Source organism: Macaca nemestrina, chromosome 1 (assembly GCF_043159975.1).
Source record: "Macaca nemestrina isolate mMacNem1 chromosome 1, mMacNem.hap1, whole genome shotgun sequence".
In the NCBI taxonomy this organism is placed as follows: Eukaryota; Metazoa; Chordata; class Mammalia; order Primates; family Cercopithecidae; genus Macaca; species Macaca nemestrina.
Genome location: NC_092125.1, coordinates 119,965,004 through 119,978,618, shown reverse-complemented (window position 1 = coordinate 119,978,618; position 13,615 = coordinate 119,965,004). Strand labels below are relative to the sequence as shown.

The 13,615-nt window shown below is 41.8% G+C and overlaps 1 protein-coding gene across 7 annotated transcripts in view; it reads left to right on the top strand.

The window, feature by feature from the left end:
- Positions 1-11,871, top strand: part of LOC105479319 (leucine rich repeats and immunoglobulin like domains 2) — a 196,628-nt gene extending 184,757 nt beyond the window's left edge. For all 7 annotated transcript variants that reach the window (XM_071091943.1, XM_071091905.1, XM_071091851.1 and 4 more), the window contains one exon: positions 1,275-11,871. In XM_071091943.1, coding sequence (XP_070948044.1) covers positions 1,275-1,501 — 227 coding nt within the window. In that variant the 3' untranslated portion in view covers positions 1,502-11,871. The remainder of the gene's footprint in view (positions 1-1,274) is intronic.
- The last annotated feature ends 1,744 nt before the right edge of the window (positions 11,872-13,615 follow it).

Here is a 13,615-nt window from a genome sequence, read left to right as displayed (position 1 = left end):
ATCCCAGCGCAGACCTAGCAAATCAGAGTCTACATTTAACAAGATCCTCAAGTTATTTGTGTGCATATTAATTAAAACTTGAGAAACCCTGATCTAGCTTACTTTTCACATGGATTTTATTTTTTTTTCTGGGTATTTGTTTTTATAATGTTTGGCTAGCTTTTTCCAAAATGCACCCATGAAGTTAATATAATTTTCAGTAAACAGTCTTTGGGAAAATAGTTCACTATTGTACTAAAGAAGAATGAGAAATGCGTATTTGAAACCAGTGTGCAGATAATTTGATTTAATATAGCTCCTTTGGCTATCATTTGTTGTTAGAATTGTTGACATGCTAGGAGTTGGAAGGGAATGGCCGTTTATTTTTAAAACAATTTTGTGACATATTTAAAGATGTAATGGCTGCACTGAATCAATGATTATTATCTATCATGAAACTTTCATTACAATATGGATACCGTTTTGTCTTTTAGTTCTTTTACATGTGTCTAAAGAGTTTTATTTAAAAATCTTGTGGCTGGGCACAGTGGCTCACGCCTGTAATCCCAGCACTTTGGGAGGCTGAGGCAGAGAGATCACATGAGGTTGGGAGTTCGAGACCAGCCTGGCCAACATGGAGAAACGCCTGTCTCTACTAAAAATACAAAATTAGCCGGGCATGGTGGCACATGCCTGCAATCCCAGCTACTTGGGAGGCTGAGGCAGTAGAATTGCTTGATCCCGGGAGGCGGAGGTTGCAGTGAGCCGAGATCACGCCATTGCACTCTAGCAACAAAAGCGAAACTCCATCTCAAAAAATAAAATAAAATAAAAAAATTTTTGGCAACAGAACCACTAAAATAACAGGTGAAAGTACATGATATATAATATGATCTCAGTAAATAATTGGTTAGGTTTGTGAAGTAGAGGGATTTGAAAGACCATCTTCTGGTGGTGGTGGTGTGTGCGCGTGCGCGCATGTGACTGTGTTTGATTTCAGTGTGAAAGTACATGATATATAGTATGATCTCAGTAAATAATTGGTTAGGTTTGTGAAGCAGAGGGATTCGAAAGACCATGTGGTGGTGGTGGTGGTGGTGGTGGTGGTGGTGGGTGGGGGTGGGTGGGGGTGGTGGGGGTGGTGGGTGGGGGTGGGGGTGGGTGCGTGTGACTGTATGTGTTTGATTTCAGTGTCCTTATTCAGGAATATTGAACATCTTTATTTCTTTGAGGATTTGGCTAAAAGGATATTGTTTTACCAGTCACTACTGATAATTCTTGTCTTTCATTCTCAGAAACATTGCAGCGGCCCGTCTGGAACATAAACAGAGAACTAGGTCTGCCTCATCCTCCTTTTTCCCAGCAGCCAGTCCATGAGTCACCACAACTTCATCAAAATGAGGGCTTGGCAGGGCTGGAGCCAGACTGTTCCGCTTCTTCCATGTCCTGCCACAGGTTACAGGATCATGGTTTTGATTTTAGTAGGACTCGGAACATTCAAGATGGTAGTGAAGGCACATGAAACCCACTTCAGGATGAAATCTGGGCAGAGACTCATTAATTAATTTTGCATTTACTACCTCAGAGCTCAGAAGAAACTCCGAAGTCAGCATTTGCTTTACTCTTTCTTTATGATTGCATCTGACTGCACCAAGGTGGGCCATGCGTTGTTTGGTCTTATACCTGATGAAGAAATGGTAACAGCTGACAGAAATGGGTACAGCTCATCAAAAATGTGCAGCATCGGCAGAGGGAAGATACGGGGCATATGTGCTTCCTGATGGTTCCATGGGGATGTGCCCCAGTGTGCATCTGCCTGTCGGAAGAGTCACATTGCTGCTTAACCTGCTGGATTGCCCTAGTCTTCAGAATGGTCCTGAGAAAACATCACTACTTGGATGTTCTGCTTTGCCTTCCAAGGAGCAAAAATAACTTTGGAGCCTTGTGGGAAGTGTGCCTGGGATTCTTCAGTGGTTTCAGGCAGATAGTTGAGACTGGGGCTTTGATATTCAAGGTCTTTGGCAAGAATCCCAGACTTGACCAACTGGTACCAGGTCAAAGGTTTTTGTATTCTTGTGAATTTTTTTTTGTCCCTATTGCCCAGGGATGTCACTGTAAATATATGTACATTTATAAATAATTTTTGTATTCATTGACCATATGTGTTGGCTGCAATGTAAATATTTTTGATATGCCAAAATTATATATAATATTCAGTTATAATATTGACAAGTAGCTTCTCAGATCACAGATTTTAAATAACTTGATTTAATGATATCTAAAAATTTTATTTAAAGTATAAAAACTGTGGCTCACACCTGTAATCCCAGCATTCTGAGAGGCTAAGGTGGGAGGATTGCTTGAGGCCAGGAATTTGAGACCAGGCTGGGCAACATGGTAAGACCCTGTCTCTGCAAAAAATAAATTTAAAAAATAGCTGGGCATTGTGGCATGCTGTTGTTGTCCTAGCTACTTGGGAGGCTGAGGTGGGAGGGTCACTTGAGCCCGGGAAATCAAGGCTGCAGTGAGCTGTGTGAAGCCACTGCACCCCAGCCTGGTGACAAAGCGAGACCTGGCTCAAAAATAAATAAAATAAATAAATAAAAAGTTTTAAAAACTTGTTAAGAAGTGTATCTATAGAGGCAGCTGCTTGGTGATTGTATACACATAAACACAGTCTTGGTGTAATTAACTGCCTTCTTCAGGCCTAGAGGTTCATACTTCTGGTCATTTGCCATCTGTTTAAAAGTGCTAGGTGATACTCCCTTTCTAACATAAAAAGCTTGTTCTTTCGGAGCCTGGCAGTCCTGTCACAGCTGTATGTACCTAGAAGAAAACTCGTTTGGAAATTCCTTTCATTTCCTTCCCCTCTTGCTCCCCACTTCCCTCTTTTTTACTGAAACAGAAATTGATTGAGGAAAGTTCAGTCATTCCTTCAGAAACCAGTGAGTTAGATCGGGTTGTTACTTTATGTATAATGAACGCTTCAAAAACTGGAGGCTGATTTAAAGATTGCAGAACTTGAGTCAGAATCATAAGCAGTACTGTGACATGACCTGGAGCCAGAACAGTTGCTGATATCAGAACCATCTCTTTCAATCTGTGACTTTGCTCTTGCCATGTTCTGACTGGGGTGAGCCGCTAGGATATAAATCACTATCACTGTCCGTATTTGAGTCTGCACATCTTGTCATTATTTGCTTTAATGCTCTTTGAGTTGCAACAGGTGTATTAAATGAGTATTTGAAATTCTGTGAATAGGAATTCTGTTGGTAGTGAAATAGGTTCTCACACCTGCTTGCTCAGAATGTGAAAATATTATTTCTGAGTCCTCGTTGTTCACTTTCTAAAGTGATGTTTTTTTTTTTTTTTTTTTTTTGAGACGGAGTCTCGCTCTGCCGCCCAGGCTGGAGTGCAGTGGCCGGATCTCAGCTCACTGCAAGCTCCGCCTCCCGGGTTAACGCCATTCTCCTGCCTCAGCCTCCCCAGTAGCTGGGACTACAGGCGCCCGCCACCTCGCCCGGCTAGTTTTTTGTATTTCTTAGTAGAGATGGGGTTTCACCGTGTCAGCCAGGATGGTCTCGATCTCCTGACCTCGTGATCCGCCCGCCTCGGCCTCCCAAAGTGCTGGGATTACAGGCTTGAGCCACCGCGCCCGGCCTCTAAAGTGACTGTTGTTTGGTGTTGGAGTTGTTAACTGGGTTCTCTTAGGCGTGCTATATCTTGGCAAATATTCTCTATGATGAACTCTTCCTACTATCACAGCCAGGACTATGACTGGATTTCTCAGTCTCAGTGCCCCAGATGCACCATTTCTGATTGTGTCTGGAGAATGTTCTCCTGGAAAGGTATTCCATGTTCCAAAAGCTGCAAAAAGATGCCCACTTTGCAACTATGGGTCAGTTATTTACTCTCTCAATGTCTCATGTTGCTGAGTTCTAGAAAATCTCTGTCTCATTTACCAGGGGTCATTCAAAAGTCTGAGATGGTGTATTGTCATGAAATATTTGTGAAATTTCTTACCGTGAATTTGGAGGCAACCTACTTTTGTTTCTCGCTCTAGTTCTCCATTGGTCTGGCCTCCTGCTTCTCAGTCTTCTCTGACCTCTGGTAAGTGGAACTTTCATTAATACTTCTGTCGCACTTTGTACCTGACCTGGGTGGCCTTGCAAATGTTGACTCAGATTGTGGATTTTCCACTTTCTTATTTTTTTATTATACTTTAAGTTCTAAGGTACATGTGCACAACGTGCAGGTTTGTTACATATGTATACTTGTGCCATGTTGGTGTGCTGCACCCATATTTTCTACTTTTTCCTCTGACTGTTTTCCTCATTTTCTCCCCTGGGAAGTCTTGCAGATGATGCATATTTATTTGCTGTATTCAGCCTTCCATTATTAAGGATAAAATTGATCCCTACATTGAATCTGAAATTACCACTATATGGATTACTCTGGCTCACTGCTGTCCAAGCTTGGTTTTCTCTTTGCTCACTTCCTGTCATATTTTCAGTTTGTTCAAAAGAGGTAAGCCACTTTATTACAGACTCATTACTAGTACTAGACATTATCCACCTCTGCTTTCACCTGATTCTTGTGGGGAATCCTCTTTAATTTGTTGTAACCTTCTCAGCAACTCTTCTGTACTTCACCTATAATGCCTAGCAAATTGTTATCACTCATAAGCCTGTAATCTTCATCACTCAGATTATTTGCAAGTAGAAATCTTCTGGAACCAATTGGTCCATCTGACTTCTGCACTGGGCCACATCCATCTTCTTCATTGTCAGAATCTGAGTTTTCTGTCTTGGAGAACAGCTGGAAAGTTGTCTGGCTGTTATGACACAGTATTGAAATACCAGACTGAGTTTTAGTTGTTTCTAGTTGTGTTCACTTTGTGCTTTCTCTAAATGGGAATATCTTCTTTCAGCAAAGTTCTTCATTGACCAGGAAACCAAAGATTGCTTCTTAGCTGAGTTTGTTTTGTTTTTAATCTTTTACCAGTGCACAGTATATCTTAAGAAGGGAAGAGTGCTCTTGGGAGTAGACAAACATGCAAACATTCTTTTTTTAAATTTGAGATGGAGTCCATCTTGGTCACCCAGGCTGGAGTGCAGTGGCATGATCTCGGCTCACTGCAACCTCTGCCTTCCAGGTTCAAGCAATTCTCTTGCCTCAGCCTCCCGAGTAGCTGGGATTACAGGCACACCACCATTTCCGAGTTGTTTTTTTTTGTATTTTTAGTAGAGATGGGGTTTCACCATGTTGGCCAGGCTGGTCTCAAACTCATGACCTCAGGTGATCTGCTCTCTTTGGCCTCCCAAAGTGCTGGGATTACAGGCATGAGCCACTCGCCCAAACCCAAAATTTATATACTGTAAAGCCTTGGAGTGGTCCTTGTTTTGTATAAGTGATTAAGCCAAAAAGTTTTCTTCAATTTCTATACCAAAGAGCTTTAGGTAAATAAAGAACTTCACACTAATGCAATGTAATTCCTTCTTTGTGCTTTCAGATTTCCTTACACAAGCTGTCCAGTTCCCTCCTCTAAATCCAGTATTACTCACTAGATAATTTCAGCCACTTAAATGTCTATTTTTAAGTTCTTGTTCAAGGGTTCTAAACTCACATAATTTCTCAACTTTTTGCCAGAAAGTTGAGCATTTATTCTTATTTTCAATCCTAAGTGTTCATCCACAGGCAGCAGCCCTTCTTGAGCTGTTTAGTACTGCCACACCTTTTTCTTTAATATGTCAGCCTCTGATCATTTTCACTTTGAACTTCTTAAAGATCACAATTTCCTGTCCCTTCAATCTGCGATCCCTTTTCTTCCTTTCTTACTAGATTATGGTGTAGTCTGTACTAGACTGACTCAGAATTTAGACCTCGTTCGCTTCCTGACTCTGCTTGTTACTAACTTTGTAATCAAGGGTGAGTCTTTTTCTTCTCTAGGCTAGATTTTCTCATTTATGAAATGAGGACATTTTTCTTTTTTTTTTTTTTTGAGACGGAGTTTCACTCTCGTTGCCCAGGCTGGAGTGCAGTGGCACAATCTTGGCTCACCGCAACCTCCGCCTCCCAGGTTCAAGCAATTCTCCTGCCTCAGCCTCCCTGGTAGCTGGGATTACAGGCATGTGCCACCACGCCCAGCTAATTTTGTATTTTTAGTAGAGACAGGGTTTCTCCATGTTGGTCAGGCTGGTCTTGAACTCCCGACCTCAGGTGATCCACCCGCCTCGGCCTCCCAAAGTGCTGGGATTACAGGCGTGAGCCACCGCGCCCGGCCTGAGGACATTTTTCTAGATGCTGTAAAGCCCTTTCCAGCTGTAACATTCTATGAATCTGTAATTCCCTCCAGGAGCTAAGGAGGATTATGCTACTTTAATAAAAAGCTGCTTTCGTGACATTTGTTCGAGTAGAACAAGAGTGATGCTGCTCATTCTGACTTGAGCCAGATATATTTCCTTTATATATAGCAGGAGTAATGGTGTAAGAAATACTCATTAGGAGAAAAAAATTCTGCTTCTAAACAGTGTTAGTAAACAAAGAATCTTGACTCAGTGGAAAAACCGCCCATTGCTCTCCAGAGCAGAATGTCTGAATGCTGGTTTTATAGCACACTACAGTATCAGAATGAGTTGACAGGTCTACCACAACTAATTTGTAACTAGTTTGTGACTCACCTTTCCAATGTATTCAAAGTTATCCCTATAATTATATTACTCTCGCTCAAATTCTGATAGATTTCCTGAATGGAAAAGGTGGAGTTAGGGCGAGGCTGCCAGAGACTGTGCCAGTGAGCATCAGCGGTCGTGTGTGAGAGGGCAGACGACAGCCTGTGAGCCAGTGCTCTAGAAAACTTTGTGTAGGAGGCCGGGCGCGGTGGCTCACGCCTGTAATTCCAGCACTCGGGGAGGCTGAGGTGGGCAGATCACGAGGTCAAGAGATTGAGACCATCCAGGCCAACATGGTGAAACTCCATCTCTACTAAAAATACAAAAATAAGCTGGGTGTGGTGGTGCGTACCTGTAGTCCCAGCTACTCGGGAAGCTAAGGCAGGAGAATCGCTGGAACCCAGGAGGCAGAGGTTGCAGTGAGCCAAGATCGTGCCACTGCACTCCAGCCTGGTGACAGAGTGAGGCTCCATATCAAAAATAAAAAATAAAAAATTAAACCCGTGTAGGAGTGCTGCCTCAGTCTGGTCTCCTAAAGAGCCAGGTCATTTTCCATTATGTCAACTCAGATGCTTGAGATGTCCTTCTTAGATATTCCTAGCTTGCCTAAATAACTAGTCAGCAATCTATTTAAATGTGAAGAGCCTATCTTAAATAAACACACACACACCCCTAGGAAAAGGAATTCCTGAAACTTTTCATTATTGCGTATGTTTTTGATCAAGCAGTATGTTAACCCTCTAAGCAGGATTAGTGTCCCATGAGTATTTCTTCCAGCAGAATCATGTCTGCTTAATGCTAATCAGGAATGTTGCAAACCAAGGTTAACTGAAATGCTGAGAGAAATACCTCCTTTCCCCACTGCCCCCTAGTGAGCACTTTATTTCAGTAGGAATACATAAATTCTCTTGATTTGTTTGTCCCCTTTCAGGCCGATTCTCCAAGTCTACCTGGAAAAAAAGACAGTATTCCTTGAACTCCGTGCCCTACTGGCACAGGGTCTACATTTATGCCATTGGCTCTCTGTTACTCCGCAACTTTTTATTTTTTTGAGACAGGGTTGCACCGTGTCACCCAGGCTGGAGTGCAATGGTGTGATCGTGGCTCACTGTCGTCACTGCAGCCTCAATATCTCAGGCCCAAGTGATCCTTCCACTTCAACCACCTGAGTAGCTGCACCACCACACCCAGCTAATTTTTGTATTTTTTTGTAGAGATGGGGTTTCACCTTGGTGCCCAGGCTGACCACAAACTCCTGGGCTCAAGCAATCTCCCCTCTTTGGCCTCCCAAAGTGCAGGGATTATAGGCATGAGCCACCGCACCCTGCAGTACTTTCCCTAGTATACAAGCTACTCTCTTGAAAAAAATAGCGGGAACCCATTCCAGTGTGCAAGTTCCCCTAAAGTGCCACCTCAGAATAACTTTCATGTTTAAAAACAGCTGTCTTCACATCGCCCATTGTGAGGTTGTAAAAGGAACATTAAGATGTCAAGCAATTTAGATTCTGTCACCCATTTCCCTATGAAAACAGAGATGTGTTAAAAGTCTTTAATTACCTAAAGGGTCGTCATAAAAAGTAAGAATTCTATTCCAGAAGACAGGAGTTATACACAGGGAGGTGTATTATATACTTGCTAATAAATTTTGTGTAGGCTCTTTAATAAATTTATCTGATAATGGAATAATCAGCCTTTTTGGTGGAAAGGTATATACAGAAGCTAAATCATCATCTGTTAATAGTGTTTAAGAAATTTCTTCATTGAGATGGAATATGGGCAAGATGACCTTTAAGGTCTTTTTCACTTTTATCTTTGGAAATCCCCAGAAGCAATCTGATAGTCTTAAAACTTTGTCCTTTCTAAGTCCTTTGTATTCATTTTAGAGCTCTTCAGGAAACCAGATAATTTTGGGCTTTGGTTGACAAAAGGGGTCTGACCTGTGTTCGTAGCTGGGAACATGAAACACGAAATTCTAGGCTTAATCTTCTGAAGAAATCTGTAAGTAGTTACTAGCATAAGTGGCATTACTATACTAACAAATTTAAAAGCCTATAATGTATTAAAACTCTTTTTTACTCTTGATTACATTTTTTTTGTAAGACAGAGTCTTGCTCTATTGCTCAGGCTGGAGTGCAGTGGCATGGTCTCAGCTCACTGCAGTCTCCACCTCCCAGGTTCAAGCGATTCTCCTGCCTCAGCCTCCCAAGTAGCTGGAATTAATTACAGACACCCGGCACCATGCCTGGCTAATTTTTGTATTTTTAGTAGAGATGGGGTTTCACCATGTTGCCCAGGCTGGTCTTGAACTCCTGACCTCAAGTGATCCACCCACCTTGGCCTCCCAAAGTTCTGGGATTACAGGCATGAGGCACTGTGCCCAGCCCTCTTGATAATTTTTATTCTTGTTTCTTCTTATCTGTGAGACTACAATTAGAATGGGGTTGAGATTGTGGTGTTCAGTTTTATATCAATATTTTACCCAAGTGTGTCATGGCCTTTTCTAATCATTTTAATAGCCACAGAAATGCCAGAAGCGTAATGGAATAACAGGTAAATTTACTGTCATTTTATGCCACATCCTCTTCTTACTTTGCTTCTTGATACAGATTATAGAGGTAATTGTGAAGACAGTTGAACTTTAGAAGATTGAGCTAAGATTCTTTTTTTGGCAACCTGCAAGTAATGTTTCATTTTTCTATTACGTGATCTCTTTCCCCATACAGTTGGCAGATGTTTCCCCCCTTTTTTCTACCTTAAACTTTTTCGTTTGGAGTACAGTCTAAACCAACATCAGTTAGCCTTGATTTTCTTTCTTTTTTGGACAATTGTCTGGTTCATTGACAAAAGTAACGAGTTTGGAACTAAGAGATATATTATAAGCTGCACTTAACCCCTGAAAACCCATGAAACATCTGGAGGTTTTGTCAGTAGTAAGGTAGGGGGTGTGTGTGTGTGTAGATGGAATAGGGTGAAGGTGAAGAAACAGCTTGACTTGTGCCTGTTTTCAGATAAAGGAGTAAAGTGATCCTCTATGAACTGTAACTATCTTGAAAGAGAAATTGATCATCACATGGTCAAGAACTCTTGGAATGTCTCTTTGCTGTTTACTGTGTCCTCTTTACAATGGTGAGACTTATTTTTACCCTCTACTTTCCACTATTATTTTTTTCCCCTATTGGATAATGCCAGTCTGAGCAGCCCTAATACTAGATGTACCTAAAAAGAGATATAAGCCAAGTCATTGTTCAGTGTAGTCATTTCTTAGTATCTGTTTATATTTTGTCACACATCAGAATGTATATTTTATAGAGCATGTGTTTGTCTACTTGTTTGTCTAATATGTCTTTAATAAAGCTAAAACACATTATGATTTTCTGATCTTCTTTTGCCTGACGTACAGCAGTGAAATGGTACATTTTTGAGTTTGTATCCTTTTGAGGGGGTCTTCAAGTAGCTGTACAAGTGAGAACAGGGCAGAGTTGCTGTCCTTTAGTTCTTGCCAAGTCACATAGTGCCTTGAGCCTGCCCCAGGCTGGCCCTGCGGCTGTGAGCTGTGAGGACAGGCACTGTGTGCTCTCCTGCTTCCTCCCTGGTGGTATCCACTGTGGTGCTAGATGCCTGGCAGGTATGGAAACAAATACACTTCGTAATTCATTAGAAAATAAGAGTGTTTTCTACACAGGGAAGGATATGAAGGCAGCATTTTCTAATTCAGTAAATCTTTGATTAATAGGATAAAGAATGTCAATATTCTGGTCAACTTTGTTACTATATCACAGGGGCCATTTTCTTTGAGGCTACCAACTCTTTGAAAGCTCGTAATATTTACCCCATCATGTACTTCTACTGCACTTTATTCTTCTTTTTTTGAGACGGAGTCTCACTCTGTCACCCAGGCTGGATTGCAGTGGTGCAATCTCGGCTCACTGTAACCTCCACCTTCTGGATTCACGCAATTCTCCTCCCTTAGCCTCCTGAGTAGCTGGGATTACAGGCATGTGCCACCATGCCCGGCTAATTTTTTTTGTTTGTATTTTTAGTAGAGACGGGGTTTCACCATATTGGCCAGGCTGGTCTCAAACTCCTGACCTTGTGATCCGCCTGCCTCAACCTCCCAAAGTGCTGGGATTACAGGCATGAGCCACCGTGCCCGGCCAAGCACTTTATTCTTTAGGAGGCACTTTCCACAGACATCTCACTTGAATTTCACAACACTCAGGATATAGATTGGGCAAACAATTTTACTTTCCACATTTTATAGTTATGGAAACTGGACAGGTGACATTATCACTTAGCCAATATCAAAAGTTTTTGTTTCAGCTCACCCACTTCCTCCTGTTCTTTAAAAACTTTTGATATTAGGTAAGTGATAATTTCACCAAGTCCCAGGCAGCCCATCCCTGACAGCATTGGCCAGAAAGACAGCAGGATTTGAATCCAGGTTTTCTGACTCAGATTCAGGGTTTTCCCTACTATGATACCTTCTAATTCAAGCAGAGTATCTTCTCTATAGTCTGCGTAAACACTTCAGTAAAACCCTCTGGACATTGATCACTTCCAGTCTGAAAGTTTGGACTGGAATTTACCCTAGTAAAAAATGCTTTTTGCTAAATTTCTAATAGAAAAGTTAGATCTTTTTTTCTCTTTTAAGGTGACATGCAAAAAAAAAAAAAAAAATGCCGTGGTGTTAATTGTACTTTTTGGAGTGGGACATGCTAGGGCCTATATGGTAGCATCCTGCTGAGTTATGAAAGATATTTGTTCACACTTGTAGATATTTAGAGGTTTGTGACAGTGCTTAAGCTATCTGTGCTAGGGAAGGACTAGTTGCCATGGATCAATACTTTTGTAAAATGCAGTAAGAATGAATTTCTAGAAAAATTAAGACAAAATACAAACATAGAATTTTTATTACAGATTCAACACATAAAATTACTATCAAACTGCAATTAAAATTGCTAAGTGCTTATTCTCGGTTTCTGTAGTTTATCGTGGACAAAGCAAATGCTTTGTGAATTGGCACAAGTCTGCAGATCACTTCTGTAGCAGTATTGCTGGAACTGTGTAACGGTGCATTTATGTGTCAGGATGGGAATCAGCTTTTACTTATTTTGGGGATTCCTTTTAGTCTTGCTGGTATGATATGATTGAAACTGAGGACTGGACTTTGTCTAGAGGCCTCTCTGGCTAGAAGCAACAATTAAAACACCTTTTCAGCTCACTGACTTCCTCCTGTTCTTCAGCTCCTCACTTGCTGGGTAGAGCATTTATAGCACGCTATTTGTTTTCCAGGCCTGCTGCCTTTCTGGCCAATGCTCTCAGGGATGGGCTGCCTGTGACTTGTTTATAAGGGAAATTCTATCACAAGAGAGGGAAAGGGAAAAGGAAGTACATGGGTCATTATACTGGGAGGAAGGTGGTCTGATGCTATGGAGTCTGATGTGGACTTGTGGGTGATCACTAGAGTAATACTCCATTTGGGCTCTTTTCTCCTCTCTTCTCCTCTCTCTCCTCTCTCTCTCTCTCTTTCCTTGTTTTTTGAGACGGAGTTTCGCTCTTGTTGCCCAGGCTGGAGTGCAATGGCGCGATCTCGGCTCACTGCAACCTCTGCCTCCCGGGTTTAAGCGATTCTCCTGCCTCAGCCTCCCGAGTAGTTGGGATTACAGGTGCCCACCACCATGTATTTGGGCCGTTTCATTCACCACCTCTACTGCTTTGTTCAAGAAATGTTTCTTGAAATCTCTAGGATAGAGATTTGTCCCTGTTCATTTAGTTCTCAGACTCTCCCCAAGGCCAGTCATCAAAGCACTGACAAAAAGAGGCAAATAGGAAGTTTTAATCATAATTACTGCTGGGAAGAAATGATGCAACTGATAGCAAATACATTCTGCTTATGCTTTTCAGATACTGTGAAGCATTTTACCTACTTAACATTTACTTACAACACTCCCTTTGAGGATGATATTCTTATCTCCTATATTATGCTGTTCTTGCATTGCTATGAAGAAATACTTGAGACTGGGCAATTTACAAAGAAAAGAGGTTTAATTGGCTAACCGTTCTGCAGGCTTTACAGGAAGACAGTGCTGGCATCTGCTCAGCTTCTGCGGAGGCCTCAGGAAGCTTAAAATCATGGAAGGCAAAGCGGGAGCAGGCATATCACATGCAGAAAGCAGGAACAAGACAGAAATTGGTGGGGAGGTCCCACACACCTTTAAGCAACCAGATCTTGGGAGAACTCACTGGATTCCTAAGAACTGTACCCCCAGGATGCAATCACCTCCCACCAGGCCCCACCCACAACACTGGGATTACATTTCAACATGAGATTTGAGTGATGACAAATATCCAAATTCTATCATGCCCCACTGTACAGAGGATGATCCTGGGTAAGCAAGTTGCCCACATTCACATCATTAGCAAGCAGTACAACTAGGAGTTCAAATTATATTTCAAAGCACACATTCTTTCCCTGTGCCTAAGGGAAAAAGTGAGCTTTTATAAAACTCCTACTTGGTCATTTAGTCTTTCTTGTTGGCTAAACTGTTGTCCTCCCAACCCTCTGAAATTCAATACATCGAAGTCCTATCCCTCAGTACCTCAGAGTATAATCATATTTGCCGATAAGGTCTTTAAAGAGGTAATTAAGTTAAAACGAGCACAGAGCAAAAACCAAAGACCATGTATGGATTCATCAAGAAAGAAGCCACAGAGAGCGCTCTCAGAAGAAACCAAACTTGCTGACTTATTGATCTTGGACTTCTAGCTTCCCGAGCTGTGAGAAAATCAATTGTTTAAAGCCATGTGGTCTGTGGATTTTGTTATGGTAGCCCAGGCAAACTAATACGGTCCCTCAGCCACCCAGCCAGGCTGGTAGGATTTTCTTCACATTTTGCAAATAAGAAAGTTGTCTCAAGCTATGTGATTAGCCAGAGGTCATGTGCTCCAAAGCCCCTGCTCTTTCT